The sequence below is a fragment of the Strongylocentrotus purpuratus genome, unplaced genomic scaffold, assembly GCF_000002235.5.
Source record: "Strongylocentrotus purpuratus isolate Spur 01 unplaced genomic scaffold, Spur_5.0 spur5_scaffold_6, whole genome shotgun sequence".
NCBI classification, from domain to species: Eukaryota; Metazoa; Echinodermata; class Echinoidea; order Camarodonta; family Strongylocentrotidae; genus Strongylocentrotus; species Strongylocentrotus purpuratus.
In genome coordinates this window covers 61,086,902-61,114,437 of record NW_022145612.1, presented here as the reverse complement: position 1 = coordinate 61,114,437, position 27,536 = coordinate 61,086,902, and the positions used below count along the sequence as shown (strand labels likewise).

The following is a 27,536-nucleotide window of genomic DNA, read 5'->3' as shown; positions in this document are numbered from 1 at the left end:
ATCAATTTAGGTAAATTATAAATTTCTTTTCTTTTCCTTTTCTAACAGCTTGTTTGATTCTGTGACTTTTTTCTCTATCTGCTGGCTGTCAGTGTTGCATGAAGAATAAATGATGCATGATGATCTCTGCATTCAGTTATATCCTCTGTGGTAATATGCAAGTAATATAGTCAACTGGTAGAATAGAAGTATACTAACTTTCCCTTCACACACCCCTTTTTTAAAAGCTTTGAGTAGGAAAGAGGGAATTCTCTTTCCCCATGGCCATCCACTGACCCTCACTGACCCCCACTGACCCCCACTGACCCATCTGCACATATTCCCCTTTATAAAAGAAATCTCTTTTGGGGGGAGGAGGGGTGATTGATGATTATTTGTAATTCAGATAAGAGGGATTATAGTGTAGGTACGATAGCACATTCTAGCTTTCAAATGATCACAAGTCTGTGAAGTCTATTCAATTCTCTGATGTACTAACAAAAGTATGTATACTTTGGGGATGGCAACAAATGGTATTCCTAGTTTATTACTGGGCAGCTCAACACAAAGCACATCACAATATAACTCTCACAATAGCATTGATAAAACACACTATTTACTCATCCCTAAATTGATGTACATGTAGCAGTGTTTGTGCATTTTAGAAACCTATACGTCTGCATGCTCTTCCAATTGTAATTAAATATGTCTCTCAATGAATTTTGCATTATTTAAATTGCTATAGGTCTTATTTATCTGGAACTGTGATATATGTATACTTTGTTATAATCTTAATTATTATTGATATACGTAAGTCAGTTACAACTGTTTTTATTATACTTTGTAGACAAGTAGTATAAGCAATAGATATTTTAACACCTAATACTAGACTTGTTTGCATAATTTACAAACATTTTACAGGTAAACATTCATTGTAAAAGCCAATATTGTTGCAAAATATGATTGTCTTTTTATCTGTTATCCAATCCTCTCACAGCTCACATGTTATCACGAAAAAAAAAGCTTAGAGTTTGTCGGGAAATAATGATGAATTTGCACTCATGCATCAAGGAACAATGAACTGAAGTTGTTTTTATAAAACAGTTCAGGAATAGCCAACACCTCAGAAAACAATGAAAATATTGTCTTGAACTAGCAGAGCAGCTTTAAAAAAAATTATGCGAGGAATCTGTGATGTTAAGCTTGCCAATAAAAATATGGGATGATTGTGTTTTTACTTTGATACTTAGTTCATTGTGTAACCTCCTCAGTTGGTTCATGGTATTTTGGAGTAGGGAAATATGGCAAGTACTTGAAATGCCGTGATTTGTGAGCTTTGCTGTAATTTGATCAGTTTAATTTTTTTGAAATCATGGATATAACCATCAGTGCTTGAGCAGCGAGCAGAATAATAATAGAAATAAAGAAGGTTTCAAAAAACAAAAAAAATAACTACCATATACTTGAGTGCAAGTCTCAGTGTACCTACATGTATGTTCGCTATAAAATGTAGAGTTCATTCATGTGCATGTTCTTGCGTTATCTTTGAAAAGTTTTCTTGTAAATATTGGAGAGGTTTAAGGGTTCATTTGCAAAACCAGAGCTGTCTTTTGTGACAGCTTAAAGTCTTAAAAGGTTGTACATGTAGCTTAATTATCTCTGTACACTATGTAGGCCTGCTTGTTGCAGCAATTCTATCTGGTACTCCATATTCTTTGTAACAAGCCGAGATGATACAACATGTGCAAGAAGATGTATATCTTCTTCATACACATATAATATATAACATTATTATTTATATAAGGCTTCCATGTGGTACAATAAATCAGCGTATTCAATATCTGTAGCGCAGTACCCGGCTGACTGACCAATATGGTTTTCGTACTGCTCAGTCATCCGGGAACTTCCAACTATTGATATCGATATCATACAAAAACAAAGCCATATTTACCGAGGTAAGTCAAATTTTGTTATTTCGCTAGTCAGAATAATAATATTGTATGGCTTTGTTTTTGTGTGATACAAACATATATTGCTCTCGCTAAGACAATATTAGACTCATCTGTGACTCGTCAAATATTGTCATAGCTCAAGCAATATATTCTTGTGTCATACTCAAAGCCATCCAATATTATATAAATACTGTCATGAATAACACAGTTATTGTTATATATTTGAAAGGTTTTTTATTTTGTACTTGCACTAGTGAGTCTGTATCCAAGATAATCTCACACAAACTTTTAATAGCTGAGCTACTTTTTTTTTCTTCAGAATATCACTGTCTTAAAAAATCTCAATGTTTGATGACATGCATGATCCCTTATAAAAGAGAGAAGTTGTCATGAAGCTCAATCTAACATACTCTGATATCAGTTCATAGTTCAATAGGAAAAGATACACAAATTTTGTACATGTATGTCGATAAGAATTGCCTTGCGTTAAAATTTTATGAATAAATATCTCTTCTATTTTATTGTAATTTCATTTCTTTACTTGATGAGTTTTATCAGTAGTTATTACAATTATTTTAGTGATCATCATGCAGTAGGCTTTTCTTGCATTTGTACGTTTGTAAATTGTGATGCCATTTAAATAATTTTTATGTTGGTTGTCAGGGCTTGCATTGTGAGGAAGCCTTAATCAATAAAATATGCTTTACTGTACAGTATACAAGTTTGTCTTTTGTTTAATTCATGCTTCATTGACTTCGCAACATGCACATTTTCAAAATTCCCAACTTCATCCCTAGATCACTCCTCACTAAACCTCACTAATTTTTGACAAAATAAGAGCAAATATCGTTGGAACAAGGGTTAGGTCTCCCTCTAAAACCCTCTCTTGTCAATAATACTGATAATGATGTCACTTATGAATATAAATGCATTATAAATAATGAACAGGTGGAGAGGTGCATTCAGGTATGAGAAGTCTTTTAATTTACAGCTTTTATCATAAATAGGAATTTTCTAACATTCACAAATTATATTTACAAATGAATACACTCAATTTTCTTTACAAAATTTGCTGTGATCAAAATATACACATAATTGATTCTACTGTCTCAAGATGAATGGTCACATACAATAAAGTATCTACTAGCAAACAGTACATCTTAAGGTCTTTGAAGTACTTTCAACAGAGTAGTGAGAACTATAAAAATGTTTGTATTCAAGGTTTCCATATAACTTTAACATAGTACATGTACTATTTACATCAGATCTGCAAAACCAGTGGGAGTACCTTTATCTCTGAACTGATATTCAAATCAGTTTCATAGGGGTGGGCCACCATTCTGATTCATTCATAAAATATTGGAATCTTTATTTCAAAAGCACAAACAAAAAAAGGGGTGGGGGGGGGGGGGAGAAATGACATATATATATATATATATATATATATATATATATATATATTTCTATGCTTGCAGTGATGTAGCAAATAAGTGAACAAGTCACCCGTCCAACAATGACCTCATTCCCAACCAACCATTGGTGTAGATATTTCCTAAATTATTTTCATCATTTTGCCATCTTATTTTTGAGAGTATTTAAACATAAATGAAAAATTTAGCTTGGCATATTTGCGCTTTACTCACATAGTTTAGGTGTACCGGGTACTAATTTTTTTAAACATATATTATTAAATTCAAATTTCTCTTACTATGATTGCAGGAGAATACAAGGTAATTGTAGTCATGACAATTTCTGATTTATTTTTTTCTCCTTTAAACTGATTAGTTACCTAACCGCAACCCTTCAAACAAATAAGAGAACTATTTGAAAAACAATATCAACATTAATTCCATATACCTCTATTTTAACAATACATTACACTGCATCATGCTTCACAGATCATGAGATTAGTAGGGTAAAATTCCTGTTTAAGATTCCTACAGGTTTTCTTTATTTGCATTAATTATCAAAGATCTATTTGGATTCCAGCTGCAGTATTTGGTTTTGACTTTAAATACACAGTCATATGAATACATATTGTCTTTCTTACTATACATAAATCACACACATTGATGAATGAAATAATATTACATTGAATAGATCTTGAGATGTCATCAGATCAGATAGTGGTTTTTCCTGCCTTTTTAAACATTTTTATGAAGAAGAACTTCAGTCTAAAGCCTTTAAGACGCACATAAGTTCATAAGGTTTGTGCAGTATACATACATTTCAGCATTCATACATTAAGTGGAAGTTTAGACATGATCCTTTCTTGAAATCGTGAATAGTTAACAAAAAAGTGTAAAAAGAATCAAGAAGTGATTCAAACAGGTAATTAAAATATCTTTGGGAAAGAGTTTTAAATGTAGATCGCAATCCTCATTTGCTCTTGTAAAATGAAGATTGTCAGTAAACGAAATGACATCAACGTTCCCCCCCAAAAAAAAAAAAATTTAAAAAATATATATATATATATATATATATATTAAGACAGGAAAAGTAAAAATTAAAATTAAATAAACAAGAAAAATTAAAATAAATAGAAGAGCACTTTGGAAAAAGAGTTTTGGAGCATTGGAGAAATTAGAACAAACTCAAGGCAATGGAACTATATATAGAAATGGTGTTGTGGTCAAATCATGATGATGATAGCTGTAGAATAAATATAGCTGTAGAATAAATGTAGCTTCCTTGAGCAGTGAACAGACATATAAGACCTTGTTTACACATGTAAACTACCTACAATTTCTTTTTAATTTTACCAATACGAAATAAATGGAAGGCAGATGGAGATGAAATAGGCAGCAGAGTGCAACAAAGGCCCAGAGGCGGACCTACTTTAAGTGTGTTATACAAGATGCAGAAATGTTTAGTAATGCTACTTCTCTGCATTAGGTGTAAACAAGGCTGTAGAATATTAGAGCCTGCTAGTGTCTGTTGATACTGATACAAGTGGACGGTATCAATGATGATCAGATTCAGGTTTCTGTAGCTTCTGGTACAGCCTTGCGACAGAATGGACAGTGATTTTTCTGAAGGACTTGGATCTCATACTCATCGGTGTGAAACAGCTGCAAGACAAGAAAAGAAGAGAAGATAAAAACAAATTAGAAAGATTTATCAGTCATAGGAAAACTAATGAAACTGTACAAGTGGAAGCTTTCAAGTTATATAGATAAGACATACAACGTGAGAAGGGACAAAGACATATAAGAATGAATCCAATCATATGACTTAGGAAGGGTATTGAAAAATTAAATTAAATTAAACGAATGAAATGAAATGAAAAATCACATAGCTTCCATATTCCAGTAAGGATCATGTCATCATTGTTAGCGATCTTCCTTACGACAAGTTTAGAGACCCTATCATTTTTTCAACCTACCATTTCTCTAGTTGTTTTGATCTTGATGTTTGCTAAATCCAGCATGCAAAGGCTCAGTGGTTTAACGTTAATCAGTGTTTCTAAACCTACGAGACCCCAGGTAAACAGTACATTAGATGTGTTGGTGCCCTATGGTATGATGAGTCACACTGCTGAACCATTTCCAAACCACATGATTCCTGGTCATTCAGGGTAATATCATTTTGTTGTTGAGTCTGTAATCAGTGTGGTGCGAGTCTCACTGCTGTGACTAGGGTATTAGAATCCATTCAGACAAGGCTCTTTTCTATAATCCAAGAAAACTCAGATCCTGCAACCACAACCACCACTCCTCACCTGGTTACATGAAGCACATACAGTGACCGATACATCAGGCATGATGGACTTGAAGTACTGATAGCGTAGAGGAGCTGGCCATCTCTTGACCACCACATGACTCCGGTCAAGAGTCTTCAAGACTGCTCGATTGACCACCACCGGGACAAACTCGTTTCCTCCTTGCTGCAATGGAAAATGATGAAGGTATCATAGAAATAGAGTTCAACTTGAAGAGCTTCAGTCAAAGTCATGCATCCTTTTTTTTCCAATAAAAAAGACAACAAATTTTTACCAACCAAAAGTGGGGTTATACAGTATATCAACTCCTGATCTGATATGTTGTATTTAAAATAAATTTTGAGTGCATCTACAAATTTCAAAATTTGCACATTTTTACGACATATTTCAAAACTATTCTCATTATGTAACGGACATTAAGAAGCGCATTATCAGAAACACTTAGATTTATTAATGATTTTTATTTCTTTGACTTTGCTTATAGTATCCCTACACAGCACCATATCAGCACTATACTCTTAAAATTCTAAAAAATACAAACATTCCTCTTGGGGAGGAGGGGATGGGGTCTCACCTAGATAGTAGTCTATTAGCACTGGGTCAAAATACCCTAGAAAGTTCAACAAAATTCCAGACATTCCTCTTTTTTTTTTGGGGGGGGGGGGTGGGGGTGGGGGCTTACCTCAAAGCTGAGCAGTCGAGCAGTGAATGGGTCTTCCTGAACGTCATCTGAATCATTCCCTCCATACTCATCCAGCCTCATAGACTGGACGTTGCCTGTGTTAGATTCATTCCACTTATCAGCTCCACCTCGGCCCTTCCTGAGTGGCTCCACCTGGATCAGCTGGACTGCCTCCTCATCAGGGATCCCCTCCTCCAGGTGGAACTCTACCAGAGGGAGCACCTCTGCATGTGCATGGAGTCAATATAGCTTCACTTTATCACAGGTACTTGTATATTAAGTCAAGTGTGGACATGTAACTCTATTCGATTTCAAATTTTCGTATCTACTGCATTGAAGAGCAATTAAATTTGCACAAATTTTAAACAATACTAGGTTTATTTCAATTATGAGTGTATGGATACTAGAACTTTCGCATGTATGGAATGTTCACCAATTTTTATGAGTTGTCAAGGTTCGCAAAAGTTTCATGCCGTGAAATAATTCAATTACAACTGATGCCACACTGAATTTTTGCAATACAATAAAAACAAATCTTCTGTAAATTACAAATAGCAAAAGATTTTTGTCATAAAAATCTATGATTGTAAAGTAGTAAAGAGGAACAAAGAACCAGTGTACAAAATATATATATTCCTAAAACACTGGAATCAGCTTAATGTCACTTTCTCAACTTCAGGTCACCTACATGAGGCTTTTCCTTAAAATAATATGAAAATGATAGAAAGTGTATTCAAAGGTTTGAGATAGAGGTTGTCCTGATGAAAATAATAGGGAGAAAAAAAAACTGCCATTTACTTTTTGCATTCACTCTTTGATTGTGATGGTGTTTTTTGATTTGATTTGATTTTGATTTATTTATTTCTGTTTGATTTTCTTTTTCTTTTGCATTTTTACAAATATATAACAAACAAATATTGCAAATTTACACATGACAAAAGAATATATGTAGAATAAGGTAAGGTAAGAATCCATTTGCTGGTACAAAGTATGCCCATATTCCATATATATATATAATAGTGGCAGAAAAGTGAAGACGTATATATGAAATGGCAGCCACAGTCGTCATTATTGTTAACAGGTGACATTTTCATACAAGTATGTCACGGGAAGCAATCATGTTCATTCATGATACTCCAGTGGATAACATAAGATTTACAATCAATGTCTACTCACCAAAGGATGCAAAGGAGTGGACGAAAGGTTGACTGCAGTTGATACATTGATTCCCTTGGTTGTTGAGCAGGGGGTTGGTGGTAGAGCAGCGATAACACATCGGTAGAACATCCTACAAAGAGAGAAAGATATTCATTGGAAAACATCAAACATCGGTAGAACATCCTACACACAGAGAAAGATATTCATTGGAAAACATAACACATCGGTAGAACATCCTACAAAGAGAGAAAGATATTCATTGGAAAACATCAAACATCGGTAGAACATCCTACACACAGAGAAAGATATTCATTGGAAAACATCAAACATCGGTAGAACATCCTACACACAGAGAAAGATATTCATTGGAAAACATCAAACATCGGTAGAACATCCTCAACATAGAGAAAGATATTCATTGGAAAACATCAAACATCGGTAGAACATCCTACACACAGAGAAAGATATTCATTGGAAAACATCAAACATCGGTAGAACATCCTACACACAGAGAAAGATATTCATTGGAAAACATCAAACATCGGTAGAACATCCTACACACAGAGAAAGATATTCATTGGAAAACATCAAACATCGGTAGAACATCCTACACACAGAGAAAGATATTCATTGGAAAACATCAAACATCGGTAGAACATCCTACACACAGAGAAAGATATTCATTGGAAAACATCAAACATCGGTAGAACATCCTACACACAGAGAAAGATATTCATTGGAAAACATCAAACATCGGTAGAACATCCTACACACAGAGAAAGATATTCATTGGAAAACATCAAACATCGGTAGAACATCCTACACACAGAGAAAGATATTCATTGGAAAACATCAAACATCGGTAGAACATCCTACACACAGAGAAAGATATTCATTGGAAAACATCAAACATCGGTAGAACATCCTACACACAGAGAAAGATATTCATTGGAAAACATCAAACATCGGTAGAACATCCTACACACAGAGAAAGATATTCATTGGAAAACATCAAACATCGGTAGAACATCCTACACACAGAGAAAGATATTCATTGGAAAACATCAAACATCGGTAGAACATCCTATAAAGAGAGAAAGATATTCATTGGAAAACATCAAACATTAAAGATACCAATTTGAAGAAGAAAAGCTGATCCATTCAATCCTTCAGAATTCAATTAGGTTACTATAATAACAAACTGATGTTTTCCTGCGGTACTTGACTTTTGTGTAGTTGTGTATCTTTGTTATATTCATGAAGAGCAATACAAGACCTATTCAAAGGTACAGAGTACCGGTACTGTACAAGACCTAGGCATTGTCTACAAACATCCCACTGGAAAGTATAAATTTCATTATACGTATTTAATGATGATATCACTTTACGCTCTACATAGTACAACTATATAACAGCTTTTACTAAATAGATACCAGTAAAAAATAATATTGAAATGAAATTGACATTCGTACAAAGTTTGATAGGATAGACAAGGGTTTTAACTATTCTGCAGAGAGATATGTGTCAATGGGGTGTCAGTGAACTTGTGCTTAAGTTATGATAGGTTTTACGAGACACTGCCCCGTTCTATCTGATCCCTCTAGGACATTACCTCAGCATCATGGAAAGGCTTGGACCTGATGGTGATACTGCCAAGGTCAATGGATTCCTGGAACCTCAGAGGAATCCTCAAAGACTGCAGCTTCTCAAAGGCAAAGCGAGCCAGCTTGAAGGCCCCTAAGTTACGGCTCTGCTTGGCTAGGGCATACAGGGTGTTCCTGAAGCATCAGGGTGTTAAGGAAAGCACAGATTCTATAGCACATACATACTCCAGTCATAATTGTCCTAGTAACATTTGCTCCATAATGAATTTTAATACACTAACTAAACATTATACCTAACCGTGCCATTATTTAAATAATAATAATATTTATAGTATTTAGCTTTTGTATAGCGCTTAATACAATGTCTCTTTATACCGTATTTGCCTGCAATATCTCTTTATAGAAGTAATATTTGGAGCTCATATTTTAAATAAAGTACATTGACTTGGAACCCCTTACATCAAGATCAAAACATGTTCAGGTACTGGTATACTTGAAACTATAGCACCCTTCAGGAATTCAGGCTATAGAGTGGACATTTAATAACAATCCAAGGATACACTTTACTGATGCCATGTGGTATGTCGTTGAGAATGGCATGCCACAAGTATCGAGACATGTTAAACAGAGCATCTGGGAGATGAGACGTGAACGGTTCATCGGTGTAGCGCTGGATGGAATGATAGACGTAGTACATTTCAGCTTTAGCTTGGAACTCCTGGAACTTGCTTAGCATGTCCCGTCTCTTGTCTGTGTCAGCTGTGTAGATGAAATACAAGAGGAATAAAAAATAGTAATGATAAAACTTTCTTTTAAAGTGCATGATATAAAAAACTGCCTCTATGTAATTTACATAGAATTGCATTTGACATAGGGATACTCTTGATGTAATACATCAAAACTGTTTTTTACCTGGTATTTAAATAAATAGAGGGAAATACTTGTAAAAACCTTGAAAAATTCTTTGAGAATATTTGTTAATACACATAAACCTAAATGTACAGAAGGAATCAATATAATGTGTTTGGGGGTAATGAATTACATGTGCACTTTGGTAATCATTTAAAGGAAAGGGATGATTCGTGATAGGAAGGACAAGACTATGATGAGGCCTGAAAGCATGATGTCCACTTCATAATGCCACTCTACTAACCTCCTGCTATGTCCAAGCACTGCATGGACAGCATCCAGAAGTAGTATCCCGCATCGTTGAACCGACTCTCAAGAACTGCATTGTGGGTAAGCTGTTCCAACACTCTGACAGCCTCGTCCTGTCGACCGGCCTTGTGGAATGCTACAAATGAAAGGAATAAGATTTTTAAAGGAATGGTCGATCATGCTCAATATTAAATCAATTATCAGGAAGGCTTCATTCCCATTAAGCTGGTTTAACTAGCTGGCCATGATCCTAACAGGGATGATACCAAGGCTAACATCATGAAGGATCGCGCATGGGGGAACCCTATTTCAGCCCCAGGAATTAAGAGGCTATACTTCTCCTAGTAATACTTGGCTTGGGTGAAGCTGCTCAATTGATCCCATCTCCTCTAGCATCTTCCTGGACTACTTTTCATTTCCCGATAGTTAAAATTAGGTCCATGGAATCCATTAAAAATAGTTTTAAAAAGAAATCTAAACGTATTCAGTGTCTTAAAATATCATCATACAAACCTCTCTGTGCTTCCTCAAATCTGTCATTCTCTGCTAGCCATTGAGCGTATGGGACATAGACATCATCCTGAGATGGGAAAAGTAAGAAAACAAAAGATACCTTCAAAGTGACATATAAAACTTTCACTTCTTGGGCCAGTAAAAAAAAAGAAAAAGATAATAAGACTCTCTCAAGTAAAATATTTTGTATACATTTATGCAAAAGTTTTTAGAAGAAAAAAAAAACTCTAGTGAAGATTAATTTATAGAGGTTTGACTGTTTGACCTTGAACTCTGGATGTTTGTCGACCAGACGGAAGGCAGCATCCCAGTGACGAGACTCTACATGAAGCATGACAAGGTTCTTAGTGTCACCCATCTTGGTGTAAGTCTCAGCAGCATAGGCAAACTGCTCCATCTTCTTGAAGTACTGGGCGCACTTCCCAAGGGGCTCCCTCTCTGCCTTGTCCAACTTTCGAGCAACATCAATGAGCCTGAAAAGACCAAAAATGTGGGATGGATATTTGAAGGAAGTTTGTAGGTCATACAATGAGAAGAAAAAGGTACAGCAAATAGGTTACTGCATGTCCACCAAGATTGAAGGAAAGAGAAATTTAAGGGAAACAGCCTACTGTAAAGATGACAAGATATCAAAGTAGATTATAACAGTCTTTATCACCCATGTCTTTGACAGATGAGCATTTACAAAATAGTTACATAAAGAAAAAACACAAAGTTGGCAGGTTCTTGTTGTGAATCTGACAGCTAGATCATTGTATACAGGGTAGGCTACAGTTGAAAAAGTATACACATCATTTCAGATGAAAAGATTTAAACTTGACTGTATTATCACTTAGCAATCAACTACATATTCATATGCAGGGTATATGGAATGTTATATATCAAACCATTCTGCCACCTAGGAAAACAAGGAGTTAGAGAAAAGATCTCACATGTCAGCCCATCCATGGTCTCCTATGATCTCTATAGCCTTGAGATGTTCTCCAGCTGATAGATACATCTCAGCAGCAGCTCTAGGTTCATTGATGTTCTTAGCCCAGTCTGCTTGCTTGGTGATTAAGAGCTTCTTGTCTTGGGGGTCACCAGATCCAATGAATTCCTGAATTAAGCAAGGGAACAAATGATAAAAGCAATTATTTTCCTAACACCGATTTCCACTTTGCTTTAAATATGTTCTACTTTTAAAGAACAAGTTCAGTATTTTCAAGCCCCAGCTTATATGACTCTTCATAATTGTAATCAGGAGCTTCTTGCCTTGTGAGTCTCCAGAGCCAATGAATCAGGATTGTTGGTAATTAGAGACCATCTTGTATCATGATCAGCTAATTGAGTATATATATGCCACTTTCAAGCCTAAGTATAGTAGTTTTCAGCTACCAAGACACATATCTCGGTTTCCTTGTGTGGTACTTGTAATACATTCTATCAGCCCAGCTCATGCAGCAAATGAAAGGGTCTGACAATATTGCAATGAAACACCATATCATTAAAACTAAACTTTAAAAAAATCACAACTTGCCACTATTTTGTTTCCAATGCATTTCATTGCTCAAATAATGTAATATTGACATCAAGAATAATTGATGAAGCTCGTTGATTACCTTGGCATGGTCAAACATACGCAGGTCCGTGTACATGTTCATAGCTCTCTGCTCCTGGCCAGCTCTCTTGTATAGTTTGGCTGCTTCACCAAACTTGCCCTGGTAGGCATAGATGTCGGCCAAGAACAGCTGATCGTCCACCTCCCCACGACGCTTACGCTCCTGTGCGGATCAAGGTTAAAGTGTAAAGCATCAACAAAAATTGAGAACAAAATTTGCTACAAAAAAACTCTATACGTAACCCACCATTTAAAAATTCTACTGAATTTTGATGGATTCATTTCTATCTATAACTGAACTGGCCTACCTCTAAGTCAACATAGCAGTTAAGGCATGTCCATACATGATGCAATATACTGCCTATTTAGCAGTAAAATTTGAAACATATTATGTCTCAATCAATGGCAGATCAATGTGATATAAGAGAAGCTGGGAGCAACAAAGGCCCCAAGGGTACTTTCTTGTGTAATCATAAGATTGATAAATAAATGTGAAGATTGATCTCTATATGCTAATTATATTTACCATTTCAAGATTTGGGTGGAAAGAAAGGACATGAGATTGGAAAGATACTGACCTCTCTATTATGTATAGTTCCAGATATCCCTAATCATAATCCTACTACTGAAATAAAATCAACATGTACCATGCTCCATCTTGGTTTCAAACAAAAAAGTGAGTGGCAGGCAATAAAGAGAGAGAGAGAGAGAGACAGAGAGACAGACAGACAGAGAGAGAGAGAGAGAGAAAGAGAAAGAGAAAAAGAGAGAGATATATATAGAGAAAGAGAGAGAGAGAGAGAGAGAGAGAGAGAGAGATAAAGAGAGGGAGAGAGAGAGAGAGAGAGAGAGAGAGAGAGAGAAAGAGATAGAAACTGACCTCTATGCTGTGTATAAGTTCCAGATAGCGTAGGTCTCTAACCCTTGTAAAAGCCTTCTTGGCAGTGTCAAAGTCCAGGCCTTGTATAGCATCATGGGCGAGGGCAGTCCAGTCCTTGACCGTCACTCCTAGGCATGCCACTTTGTATGCATCTCTGAAATATCACCAAAAATGTCAAAATTTAACCAAAATCACTAAAAATTCATAGAATGTCTGATATCACTTTACCAATAAGGGATGATATTTGTTAAAATTGTTTTAATCTTAATTCAAATTTTGGGCTTTCGGGTTTTTGTCAAAAATTTCATATGTAAAAAAAACAAAAGAACAGTGTTTCTTGTACCTTCCGATTGATTTATTTTATTTAATATTTATATCCAATTTTGGTTTGGTGACAAAGTTAACTTTTCTCACCAAGGCTTTCAAGTAATCAACAAATTTACAATTTTTTTTGTGGCCGAGATCACCACCAGGCAACACTGATGGTGGGTCGAGTGAAAATCTTGAGACAAATTTTTTTTCCACTGAGGATATAAATCCTTCCACAATTCCCATTGATTTTTTTTCCTTACATTATATCAATCCATGTAATATATATTAATGTAATAGCATTATTGTATAAAAAACTCTCATGGTGGGATAGCGCATGTAGGATTTCTCACTTGAATTGCTTGCGTTCCAGGTACTGATACATGCCAGAGGACTGGGGTACCTCTACAGTGGTCATAGCGTAGATGTGCAAACAGAAGATCTTAGACCCAGTGAACCCGACCACGAAACCCTGGAGCTTCTGTTGCTTGACAGGGAAGGTACTAGCCTTGATGTTTAGGGTTCCGTTCCCGGAGAAGCACAGCATGTCCTCGTACTGGGTGTTCCAGGCTACGCTGTTGGCGTTTGGCTCCTGAGATGATTAGAAAGAAGGTTTAATGAGGCAGGGCTCGATCGGGACACTAAGAGACCCTTGATACACGGCCCCTAAATTCTAACTCTTCTAGATGACCGATGCATACAGACCACAATAGTTCCAATCTGGACCTGTAAAACTTATATGTGGAACCCTACATCAGGCTAGTTGTCTCTATAACTGTGAGGTTAAGCCTTGTAAGGCTTATTAAAATCTTCACAATTTTACTTAGTTATACACCCTCAAAACTTAATGATGAACATTTCCCTAAACATCAACTTTATCTAAGTCCCTTCAGTGAAACCTGCTTCTGTGACTTTTGTGGATAGATATAGACCACATATGTCTATAAAAGCACTTTTTTTTTTCTTCTCTTGAAACTTTTTTCACATAGATATCTGTACTTAAATAACCTATACATACATAATCATTGCCTGTATAGACCACTGTTCTTGTGTCCTATGAGCGGTCTTTATATAATGGTTTGACTTGACCATACCTGGAAGAGAAGTTCTTTTGTATTGATATCATAGACCATGCAGGTGTTGTGTTCATCGACCACGGCTAGTTTCTTTCGAGACGAGCTGATGTCCAGACATCTGACAGAAGTCTGCTGCTTCAGAATCAGGATGGGGAAAGGGTTGTCCACAAACACCTTGAAGATCTGAAGAGAATGAATCGAACAATTCAAGAGCTACATAATATGGGAAGAGATATTCATGCAAATTCAGAGTCTTGTTTAGCCCCTTTTAAAAGCTTTTCATCAGATTTCTTGGAATTTATTTATTTGATAAACAATTCTATACTTTTACTTTTAGCTGCTGTAAATATCGTTTTTCTTCTGGTTTAGTGAAATCTTAAAGAAATACAACAAGCAGGCAATAGGTAGTATTCAGGTATATCAGGTACCCATTTACATCTGGGTGGACACAGCCAAATTCAGATTTATGTCTTTGCCAAAGACATAATTGTCTGACTGGGATTGATTCAAACACATAATCTACAGATTGAAAGGCAAGAGAATGAACCATTAAATTATGGCATTTGTACAGACAAATGACTCGGGAAATTTTAACAGATCTTTTTTATATTGAGGTCAAGAGTAGTGATAGCAATGACACAGGTATCATCATGTGCAAGAAAAATAAACATTTTGTGAAAAACAAAAGCAAGCACTGAAATGGGTTTTCCTCTATATGAAGATAAATCTTTTTCACTTTGCTGATGTTGTTATCAAGTTAAACAAACAAAAAGACACATTACCTGGCCATTCTTAAGACCAACCAGTAGACCCTCTCTGCCTTCAGCGCCACCAATGACTTTAATGTACCTGATCAAAGCCTCCATTACCCATTCTCTGTCTTTCACACCTTTGAAGGTCAGACTTGTCAAACGACGCTCCTGGAAATCATTCAAGATAAGGATAAAATTCTTACTTAATTCTGTTAATCAAGGTAAATCTATCCCCAGAATATACAAGGATATACTGGTGCATGTACACCTGTAGGCTAAAAATAACATGTATAAACTTAAATTATACAGCGTATTTGCTACAGTATTGCATGGCATGGATAAATGTTATTTTCCAACAGATCTGTGAAACCATTGCAGGGTATATACATCTGTTACCATATTAAAAATCTACAAACCATTTGTAATACATGGTAATGCTCAAACATCACAAGAATGTAAGACAAGAAACTACTCAGAAAAGTTGCAGAATTATGTGTTTAAAACTTGCAAAAAGACCTACTTCTAAATTCCCAATATTTCAGCCCATGAAGTTACTGAAAGATTGTGCTCTGCACTGTGTGATGATCACATATGTGTTGCAACAACAAAATATCATAGTACTAATATACTACTAGAATTAAACATAAAATTGGGTAATTCATCAGCATGTGAAATTCCCTAAAAGTTGGACAAAATACTGACCTGGCACAGGATAATGTGTTCAGCACAGACGACCAGAAGGTTGCAATCAAACTTCTTATTGATTTTCTCTTTGACTCTGTAGTGCATGTCAGAGGCATCGTCAGAGTACTGCTCATAGACTACAATCCGGTCTGATAACTGCACCTGGAGGACCATAAACACAAGTAGTAATCAAGACGCTGCTACTAAATATAATTTATCACTGATTTCTGATATGTTACTGTCTATTTACCTTGAAATTCCTATATATCAGAGACAAATTCAAAGAAGTAACCTTATTAATGATAATGGTGGTTATGGTAATAATAGTAATGACAAGTATTAGTAATTAGGATAATGTAGATCTATTCAATAACAATGATAAGCACATGTATTTTGCTAATCATCATGAAATAATTAAGAAATGAAAATGAGTTCACAATGACATGACTTTTTGTTCATTTGGTTAAATAACAAATGTAATTTCACAGAATGGAGAGAATGACACTTTACACTGCATCTGAGGAATATCTATACCTATTCCGTCTAGGACTAACCTTAGTATGCTTTAAAAAATTCTTGATTCTAAATATAACCTCCGTCAACCCCTCCCCAAAATGATTTACAGCAACTCAAGCAAGCCAACTCACTGCAAGACGATTCTTGAAGATGGCGATCTTCTTGACCAGGTCGCGGCACTTGATGCGGACCTTCTGGTCAGTGAGGAGATGCTGAATGATGATGTCAGTCATGTTCTCCCGGAAGGCATAGCGGTCCCTGTAGAGACCGTGAACTGTGCTGAAGATGAGTTGGTAGTGAGCGATGGTTCCATCTTGGCAACCAACAGCCTGGAGAGAGAGAGAGAGACAGAGAGGGAGAGAGACAGACAGACAGAGAGAGAGAGAGACACACAGAGAGAGAGAGAGAGAGAGAGAGAGAGAGAGGGAGAGAGGGAGAGAGACAGAGAGAGAGAGAGACAGAGAGAGAGAGAGAGAGATGGCAGAAGGAGAAGGAAGATGAGTGAGATGACTTCAGGTTGCATTCATGAACAAACAAATGGTTATATCCCACACATGTACTATAATTATTGCTAAAGATGGATTTTGTCTTGTTGTTGAAAGCACATGTATTTTAAAATGATAATACTAGTTCAAATTTGACTAATCAACATAGAGCTTCTTCCCTGAAGATACAAAGCACTGAATACCCTTTATCAACCCCTTCTTGCCGAGCTGACATGATGAAACAACCAAGCATTCAAGGCATTTCTTCCTACCAAATATCCATTTACTAATTAACCTGGGTGAAGAGTGGCAAATGAAGATAACATCCAACTGAAAGATACTAGTGCTCGCCTGTGATCTATAATTGCATAAATCATCTATGTGAACATGACACTTCTTACAAACATGCTTTCTAACTAAGGTAATCACGTGACCTTCCTGGACCACACCCACCCACTTACCACATGATTCTGGTCTGGTCTGACCTTGGCACACCACACCCATGAGTTCTGCTCCCCAACGACCCCAAGCTGCACCCCATCCTTGGTGTGAAGGGTCACCTGTTTGTTTGCCCCTCCGATGATCAAGTACTCTCCTCGAGAGAAGTAGCTCAGACAGCAGGGGTCATAGTTCAAATTACGATCCTTGCTGATCTGATCAGAAGTAACAACATATTTGATAAAAGGTTATTTTTCAAGCATTAATGCACTAATTTAATTGAACAGCAAACTGCTTAAAATATATGTATATGGATCAATTCTTTTCTCCATGACTGTATGAATAGTACTTTTTTTCTTTCTCCAAAGTTCTGTATTTCAAATGAAACATAACATTAACATATACCGAAACTTTGATTAGAATTTCAATTACAGGATTGGAAGCCATGCATGCATCCAAGCCAATGCAATCTACCTAGAGAATTCTGGAGCAACAATATCTACCGGTAGTTGCATACATAAAGGTGCTGATGAAACTCATGTACTGTACATGTACCAGTAAAGCTCCTAGCTAAAACAAATCTATTCCAGTGCAATATTTTTCATTTTAAATTAAAGGGATAAGTCCCTGTAAGCTACCATACCTGTGATCCAGAGATATTGTAGAAAGACAACTTTTGGCCCCAATCCAGGACAGCTAGATTGTCGGTAGATTCCTCCCTTAAAGGGTAATAATGAAAGAGAAAATGAAGTTAATACAAGTTAAATTGACAAGTCTATTTATCCAGAGGCCATGGAGTACTATGCCGTGAAGCAATCCTCAAAATAACAAATTATAGGGACACTTTGACCAAGTCCTTTTCGCTATCAAATAATGCAGTCAGAATATTTGGCTCCTAAGACTAACTAAAAGTGACCTCAGTGCTCCTGAAACTGACAACATTCAAAGCATTTCACTGTTCCTCAAGAACACAAAATAATGCTAAGTTTCAAGTACATCGGTATGTAAAAACATTTCACAATTGAACTGCACTTTTTTTAAAATGAAAAATAGCTGTGACCAATTCCATCAATAAATTGATTTGTATATTGAAAGGGCAGGCACATGGTTCTTACATCACTAAAGGCAATTTTAATCAATCTTTATAAATTGATAGACACAATAAGAGGATATAACTGCAAATATCACATCATACTCTCACATTCTCATCAAATTGAATTTACTTCTCTCAAATTCCTCCATGACCCCTTAATTCAACTTCAAATAAATACCTACTTACATACACATTTTTGTATAATTATTAGTTTAAGCAACTCAAAATAAAAAACAAACAAAAATCGCAGAGTCCATCATCAGGCCCAACACAAATTCTGCACATCGTTGCAACAATCAAATGTGTGAGGCTGATATTTCAACCTAATTAACATTGCTACAGAATCAAAACACTCCAAAACGAACCCCAAAAGTTCTCTACAACCAAGCATATAAAATTGATGTCAAATATCTAGACTCACCCGAAGAAAAAGACTGATCTGTGTAAATATCAGTAATAAAAAGACAACTAGATCAATGGGACAGAGTCTCCAATATGCCTTTATTTTCAACTGTCAATCAGCTTTTGCTGCTACATTCAAATTATTTCCACTCAACTAAAATAATGATCACACCCTTAACCTTAACAATATCTAATCATATTCATATGTTCATGTTTATTCATACTAGAATGAAGTATCAAGGTATGTGTATTCTGATATTGTATGCACTATGAAGTCATTATAGTTTTAAATATATAATTCACAATATTTAGAAAAATTTTTCTACACCTAATTAGTCTTACATTAATAAAAAATTTACCATGAATTAACCATTTTCATTCAATGAACTTGATCTTTAGGGCCCATTCGAGAAACTTGACAATTAATTTTTTTTTTTAAATATATCGAAAGAGTCCTCTGATAATATGAAGAGAATCAAAGGGCCAAGTCAGTAATCTCCTGCTTGCCACAAATGCAGCAATGGTATTGAGTAGTGCTGATTGATTGCAGTACAATGACTTACTTTGATGGATTCCATTGTAAACTCCAGATAGGACTCAGACCACCACCAGGCCTCTCAATCTTGAGCTTCTCTTCACCATTCTGTCAACAACAAAAACATTCACGTTAGCTACATAATACTGCTAATAGGCTTTTTTTTAAACTAAGTGTATTCTGTAAGAAATATAAAGATTCAGTATAGCTTTGCAAAACCCCTGGTAAAATTGTTCTTATTCATGAGTGATTAGCACAATGAAGAAAACAAAATGTAAGCCTACTTTGTTTACATACACACGTTGAGGCATAGTGAATAAATGATTATGCAATGACTATGTTTTACAATTATACACAAATAATTACTGATGTGTACAGACATTGAATAAGAAGTATGCAAATTAAGGTACACAACATTTAATCTTTTTAACTTTATCTTTTTGAACTATTACAAAAGATATATCAAATTATAAAAGTTATGAGTTGAAAGGTGAAAAAAATGGAAGCACCCTAAATGACACTACAATAGATTTAGAATATATTTTGTTTCTGTCTCGTATGTTGTATAATATAGTACAAGTATTAGAATTACATATAAGGGGGATTACATATTTTGACTGCTATATGTATGTTCCGTTTAGTTCACTTCAGTCTTTATTCATTTTGCAGTTTAAAAAACTCGTCGGCGAGGGGATAATAAAAGAGACAATCATTAAAAACCAATTGCAGCTTGACAGGTTGACGGCTCCAAGAATTGGCAAGAAATAACATAAATACTTTGGCCGAAGAGAAAGGTGAAACAAAGGTGTTGGGGTATTAATTTAGAAAATTTAATATTTGCCTGATGTAAAAAAACAGGTCTGTACTTAGTTTTACCTTTGTTCTGATAATGATACATCCGTTGTACAGTCCTAGAGCTAGGTATTGGCCATCATTAGTCCAGGAGCAGCATGTGATGCGACTTGTCACCTTGTGTTTGGATACAGATTTTTGCTCCATGGACCATAATCCTTTAAAAAAATGAAACAAAATTGTAGATCAAACAATCTTTCTAATATTTATCTGGTATTCTCCCCTTGAAGATTTCCAGGAAAGCAACAAACAGTACATGAATTTGATTGTCATTAACAGTAAGATAAATAAAATGCATTTCCCGTAATACATGTTAAGTAGATTCTCTATGTTGGTCTTATGTTACTCCACAGCAAAGCCCCTTTATATCTATGTGAGATAATCCATCCTTATGTTCCTGCCCGCACTCTCCGATCTCAGCAACAAAGTCTCCTACAAGTCCCACGCACCCATACCTAATTCTACGGCGAAAGATCCCTCAGCTACTATGGACCCACCCTATGGAACAACCTCCCCCTCAATATTCGTAACGCCCTGACGGTCGACTCATTCAAATCACTTCTGAAGACATTTATGATCACTCAATAGTCTGTAATTATATATATGCTAGTTTATGTCAAATTATGTTATTTCCTTACAATAAAAGATCGTAATTATTTAACCATTATAATTGTGTTCATAAGTTTATATCATTTATATTATATCTTATTTTGTCATCCTGTATACGATATATATTTCTGTTAATTTATGCATAATTAAATCTTTAGATTAATCATGTAATTTATTGTATAATTGATTGTTGTAAAGCGCATGGAGAATTTATTATTAAGCGCTATATAAAAATTACTTTATTATTATTATTATTCTCTACTCTAAAATTAATCAATTGTTTTTAACAAAATTTAAAAAGAAAATGCACATGATATACATCATCAAAGGCACTACCAAAATCAAGGTCCTAAAGGTTAAGCATATTTCATCTGTTTGGAGCCAGAAGGGCACCAACTCTCTTAACAACATTATGAAAAAGAGTTGTATACCTTCACATCTATAGCTCCAAGATTTGTAGCTACTTCTGCGACTGCCTTTATACCAAATGCTTCTGTCTGTAGTGCAAACAGTGTCAACCCTTGTGTTTACCACAAACCCTGTAGTCTTAGAATGATTTCTAGCTATGGTACTCTCAATGGGTTCATACTCACCAAAGTCACTGAATGCACAGCTAGCCAGCTGGTGTGTGATGGGGTTGAACCCAAGGCACTGGATTGCATCATTGTGTCTGGTGACAATAACACATATATTATTATCACATCTGGATAATGTGACAAGCTTCAGTTTAGGAGCTCAGTTATAGGGAGTCATATGCCAAAGGGTTTGAAATTTATTAATTGTATTAATTTACCAATAACAACTTACCATCACAATATTATGGTATTATTGTAATGGTACAAGGAATGATGTCAAACATGTCATAAAGACAGAGATCAAAAAAGATCCATTCCGATTGCTCATTCTGTCAAGGAACAGAAACAAAGTTCATAGTCTGATTATTTCAAAAGAATGACATGCCAAACCTCATGTGAAATACTGTTCTATTCCATGCATTATTATTATATATTATATCAAATACTCCTCCTCTTCTCCTCACTATCATCATCATCATCATCAATTCATCATCATCCTCACCACCACCACCACCACCACCAACACCACCACCACCAACACCACCATCATCATCATCCTCATCATCATTATCATCATCATCATCATCATCATCATCATCACCACTACCACCATCATCATCATCATGTTTTACCGTCATGTATTCATTGCATGTCAATCTCAAGCCTGCATATATAATTTTTCCAAAGATCCTCTTTCAATCTAAGTCACTCCCTGACTGACGATGCCTTACGTGTATTTAAGGATTCCTTCTAGTTTGGCTGTCCAGATGATGACCGTCTTGTCGGCTGACCCTGACGCAAACCTCTTACCGTCCTTAGCATAAGCCACAGCATACACAGTGTCTTTGTGGCCTTTCAGGGGTTGCATAAGTGTGCCATCATTGGTGTCATACACCTGTAATAAAGAACACAATGTATCGATGGGTTGAGAGAAGATAATCAGGACCACCATCTATAAACCTTTAATATAAGAAACAAGCTACAAGGAGTGATACTGGCATAATAAAATTTAAAATGTTTATCAATTTTCTTTTACTTGTGTCTTGTCCATTCAATTCCAAAGAGAGGGCAAGCTAAAATAATTGGTATGCTTTCTTTGATAACATGACATTGATTTGGGTGCAGACGAGTGTGTGTGTGTGTGTATTGGGTTTTCACAGATGTGTATCAATCAGATATGAATATTTACGTCTGGGGACCGACCTTTAAACATCACCGTCCGAAAGACGTGACTCAGTTTCAAACCTGCGTCTTTGGCTGAATCAGTTTGTTACCTTCACTGTTAGCTGGATTACATGTGCACGGGCAGGTCCAAGCTATTTGTAATGAGTGTAATTAATGTGCTGCGTGACGTACGGGACGCTCCCGTACGTCACGCAGCACATTAATTACAATAAAAATTAATTAAAAAATTGGTCAGAACTAAAACTTTCCACAAATGAACTAGCCCATAATAGCCACAAACTCATACCAAAAGATAGCCATATAAATAATTTCATCTGTTGTTATTTCTTGTTTAAAGTCTCTAAATGTCCCGTACGTCACAATCCAAATAGCTTGGACCTGCCCGCACGCTACAACAAGTGTAAGTGAGTGTATATATTGTATAACTTTAATTCTGTGCAGTTGATAAAATGGAGGAGGTTCGAAACAGTTGATGAGAGAGAGCCTGTATGGTTTGTTGTAGAATGATATTGATATTGTATTCAGCATTATAAGCAAATTCTCCATGCAGCGACAACTTTCAGACATTTTAAAGTGAATAAATGAATTTCATGAAATATGAAGAAAAAATTTCCAAGCTAGGATCTTGATTTGACTACATAGTAGATACCAACACAAGTCTTGAGCAGATATTCTATGCTATGAAAGTGTTAAACAACGCTAGTTCATCAATTATTGTGAATTCCTTAGTTACTTGAATAGGAGGAAGAATAAGAGGATGAAAAAGAGGAAGAGGAGTAAGAGAAAGAAGGAAGAGGAAGACGGAGAAGGGGAGGATGAAAAAGAGGAAGAGGAAGAAGACGAGGAGGAGGAGATCAAAGAAAGAGAGGATGAAGAAAAGGAAGGAGAAGAACAAGTGGATGACACAGAGAAAGAGAAGAAAGAAATACTTAGGAAGAGAAAGAGAAAAAAAAAAGAAAGAGGACAGGGAAGGGGAAGAAAAGAAGTAAGGAAATAAAGGATAAGGAAATAAAGGATAAGGAAAATAGAAGGACGAGGAAGAGGAAGTGGAAGAAGAGGAAGTGGAAGAAGAGGATGAAAAAGATGCACTGATGCAGAGGAAGAGGAAGAGGACTTCAGAGAAGAGAAGAAAAAATAAGAAGGAGGAGGAAGAGGAAGAGGACAAAGAGAAGGAGGAGGACAAGGAGGACAAGTCAAGAAAAAAAACAATGCTTTAAAATAACAAGTAGTTATACACAAAAATAAAAGAAATATTTTTAAAAAGAAGAAAAAACACAAAATATATCCCAATTAAAAAGTCAGAAGTCTAAAAAACATACAAAATATCATGACCTACCAATACTCTATTGCCAGCAGCAACAATAAGTTGGGTTCCATCAGGCTTGAATGCAAGATCATGAATACTGTGTTTAAAAAAGGAGGGTAAAGTTAGAATTAGAATTTTTGAATGATTGCTTTTTAAAATTTAGTTTTACTTTTAGAGTTTAGAAGTAGAATCTATTTTAAAAATATATTTAATTTTAAATTTAAGCAAGATATTTGAGCTTAATGAAATAAATATCTTTAGAGGAATGATCGCCTCAAGATTTTATTCAATTCCAAGACCGAGTTCTAGTAGGCCTAGGCATAATTATTTTCATAACAATGCACATGGGAATGGAGGCGTGAAAGCTCAGTTGGTAGAGCAGTAGACAGCAATAACCATCTGATTTGGGTCATTTCTTTAATAAAACTGACATTTGTTGTCATTCCCCAATACAGATGGCAACCCAGAGATCTCGTACCGTGGGGGTGGCTATAGGCCTATATGTGCATATTTTTGTCCACGACATTTTCTCCCCGATTTTCTTTATTTAGATCTAATTTCCTGATTTCTAAATCAGATGTAAATTAGGTCGGTATGTCATTTGTCCTAATTACAGTTATCAAAATTTGATAACTCAATATTAAATGGATAATTTACGGACTTACTTATATGAATTATCCAATTTGTATCTCCGAACGTTCATGCACTCGGAACATAGGGCTATATGACCCGGCGGCCAAAATATTTCCGGGTCAACCTACCAAAACATAGCCAAATGGCCAATCAGAGCACTCGTTTCGTGGGAGTTCGTTGGTCAAGCTGGGCTTACTCGTACGTAGCTACGGTAGCTATTGCACGTTCGAAAAGAAAAAATGAATATTCATCAACTAACACCAAGACGGATAATGTTGACTACGAGACTTTCTCGGATTAATCATTAATTTAGGATCTAAATGAGCAAGCTATCGTAAGTCAAATAAGCTATATATATGTTATTTTTAATTTGTGTTATAATTGCAGCAGTTATGAGGATGTAAAGAGTGAAAATCTCGTTGCATATCTCATTCATCGCGGTCCGGTCGAACCGAACCATTTGTTCTGTACAGTGCCTCACAGAAAGAGGTCCCCAGACTTCAGTCTCTATAATCGGAGGTCTAGTGGAGCCAGACGTAGTCTCAGTGGAACAACCGACGATTAGAGAGACTGAAGCTTTCGGTCTAGTAGAGCAGTAGTCTCGTAATCTGGTGACCCGGGTTCGAAACCAAGACCAAGTCGATGCGCTAGTGCCCTAGAACTTTGCGCATTGAGCGCTGTACAACGAGTTTACGCGCTCTCAGTGGCCGATCCGCTCGAGTGGCTTCCAATTTAAGTGCGAGAGGAACTACTGGCAAAGTCCACATGTAATAGAATCTAGACCCTCTAACTTTAGACTTATAGTCTACTTGGTAGACTAGATCTAGAGTCTAGACTACTTGGTATAGACTAGTTTAAGTTATTCCGTCACACCACAGAGGTTTTGACACATCCTGCTTTAAACAGGTAATGCACTTCACAGAACACTGACCGTCTGGTTGCATCTATGCTTTCTTGGCAGTCAGCTAAAATAACCAACCACCACCAATGTCAAATTGGAAGAGAAAGAAGATTCACGCATTTACTGTTCATCAACACTAAACACACAACAATAGATACGTACGGGACTACATACTGATTCGAGTTTGCATATCCTCACTATTTCCGTATTTTCCTCACATTATTTCCGAGGGAAACAATTTAATATCATTCATATCAATAATATCAATCCTACATCGGACTTACCATTGTTCAACTCTGTCCCTATCTTGGACTTTATCCACCCAGGTCGGTATTGCCCTCATCTTAAATTTGCATTTGACCAACTATTTCTACCCTTTGCGCATGCGCCGAGTCCGTCGCTAGACGCTGGATTATTTGCTTCCTGAGCAACGCAAAGCTTTGAGTGAATGGGCTAATCTCTTTTACAGTTTTTCTATCAGGTTTTGATATCAATAAGAAACGTTTATTTTTTTAATTTCTACCCTATATCTCTAACTGTAGATTTTACCAAGACTACATATGAATCCAAAGATAATTAGGGGCTATGAGTGCCCCTTTTTATAATTTGTCATAGTCCTTCAAAGATTAGGTTTTTTTCTAACATTTAGCAAAATGGTAGCTAGCTGACGACTGGGAAGAAAAACAGGTCAAAACACGTTAATTTTACCTTTTTTGTAGAGGGGCCCCCTCGTCCGGCGCTCAAGTAGGAGGGGGGGGGGGGGGGTTGCAATTTTTCAAATTTTCGAAAGCCCCCCCCCCCCAAGAAAAATTCAATGCTCCCTTCCTGGGGGCTTTTCCCCTAGACCCCAGGCCAATTTACGCTATGCTCTACCTGATTGTAAATACTTTAGCATCTCCCCACCCACTTTGAAACACGTTCAGCGGGGCCTGCATGTATGAGTGGTGGTGATGCGGATCCACCCCCCCCCCTCCAAACCCTTTGCTCATTATGCTACTGCTTTACCATTACGTACAAATATTTGGCTCGCATGATTTCAAATTTTGCCCCCCCCCCAAGAAATCCTGGATCCGCACCTGATTGCCCCCCCCCCCCCCCCAAAAAAAAAAATAAATAAAATAAAATATATATATATATATATATATATATTTATTATAATAGCATTCTCTCAACTAGAAGAATCACAAAATGTAACTTTTACTGATCGGATCAAGGAATTCCCCCTCAGGCTTATTTAGTAACTCTCTCCTAAATTGACATAACAGGTAAAAAGCGTTTCGTTGTTTGGTAAGTTTGTTTATTATTGCCTTGTTTTGTTGCTTATTTGTTGTTGGTTTTATTCGACAGGTTTTTTATGCTAGGCTCTTTTGCAGCGTTTGTTGTGTGGTTGATATTTGATTCGGGGTGGAAGTTCTATTCATTTGATGCTCCTTCACATTTTCTCTCTCTCTTTCTTTCTTCCTCCCCCTTTCTATATCCCATGTCGCTCTCTTTCTATTCCTGTCTCTTTCTCAATAATAATTTAACTCCCTTCCTTCATTACTTCCATTGTCACATGTTAGAGAAATTGGTCCCAAACTATTATCGGGCTGTGGTAAATATAGCAATATCATTTTACTGTAATGGTAGATCAGGAAGACATATAGACTACACAAATATATCTCAATAGAAAGGGCCTTTTGCAGATATTTCTAATTAAAGAAGAAGGGCAGGATAAAAAAGAATAGCATTGTTTTCAATCACATATTCATTTGGACAATTAATCTAGCTGAACACCCCAATATCCCCAAATGTATCCTGTTACTCAGTAATCTTAATGACAACCCGAGTTATATGTACAAAGAATATAACATTTCAGATTATTTGATGTAAAGAAAAGTTTATTCTTCATTTCTTCATATACAAGCATTTTATCATATATATATATTCCAGAGTACA

General features: G+C 36.0%; 2 protein-coding genes across 4 annotated transcripts in view; one reads left to right on the top strand and one right to left on the bottom strand.

The window, feature by feature from the left end:
* Positions 1 to 2,647, top strand: part of LOC580151 (ras-related protein Rap-1A) — a 34,671-nt gene extending 32,024 nt beyond the window's left edge. The window contains exon 8 of the mRNA XM_780223.5: positions 49 to 2,647. Coding sequence (XP_785316.2) covers positions 49 to 65 — 17 coding nt within the window. The 3' untranslated portion in view covers positions 66 to 2,647. The remainder of the gene's footprint in view (positions 1 to 48) is intronic.
* On the bottom strand, positions 1,349 to 25,993 carry LOC752726 (intraflagellar transport protein 122 homolog). Of its 3 annotated transcripts, XM_030972499.1 has the most exons (25): positions 25,883 to 25,993; positions 24,095 to 24,161; positions 22,305 to 22,468; positions 21,592 to 21,668; positions 20,414 to 20,547; positions 19,566 to 19,645; positions 18,151 to 18,226; positions 17,531 to 17,722; positions 16,716 to 16,913; positions 16,087 to 16,230; positions 15,415 to 15,552; positions 14,651 to 14,815; positions 13,910 to 14,148; positions 13,248 to 13,401; positions 12,369 to 12,530; positions 11,700 to 11,866; positions 11,033 to 11,240; positions 10,768 to 10,834; positions 10,250 to 10,390; positions 9,657 to 9,855; positions 9,105 to 9,270; positions 7,511 to 7,622; positions 6,335 to 6,558; positions 5,653 to 5,817; positions 1,349 to 5,002 (listed from the first exon to the last, which is right to left on the bottom strand). In XM_030972499.1, exons 1-25 carry the CDS (start codon positions 25,939 to 25,941, stop codon positions 4,910 to 4,912), a joined length of 3,591 nt encoding a protein of 1,196 aa, XP_030828359.1. In that variant the 5' UTR covers positions 25,942 to 25,993; the 3' UTR covers positions 1,349 to 4,909. The 3 variants fall into 3 exon arrangements, with proteins under 3 accessions (XP_030828359.1, XP_030828361.1, XP_030828360.1); XM_030972501.1 differs by lacking the exons at positions 1,349 to 5,002; positions 5,653 to 5,817; positions 6,335 to 6,558; positions 7,511 to 7,622 and adding an exon at positions 7,642 to 7,728; XM_030972500.1 differs by lacking the exons at positions 1,349 to 5,002; positions 5,653 to 5,817; positions 6,335 to 6,558; positions 7,511 to 7,622 and adding an exon at positions 7,822 to 8,576.
* Between the last annotated feature and the right edge of the window lie 1,543 nt (positions 25,994 to 27,536).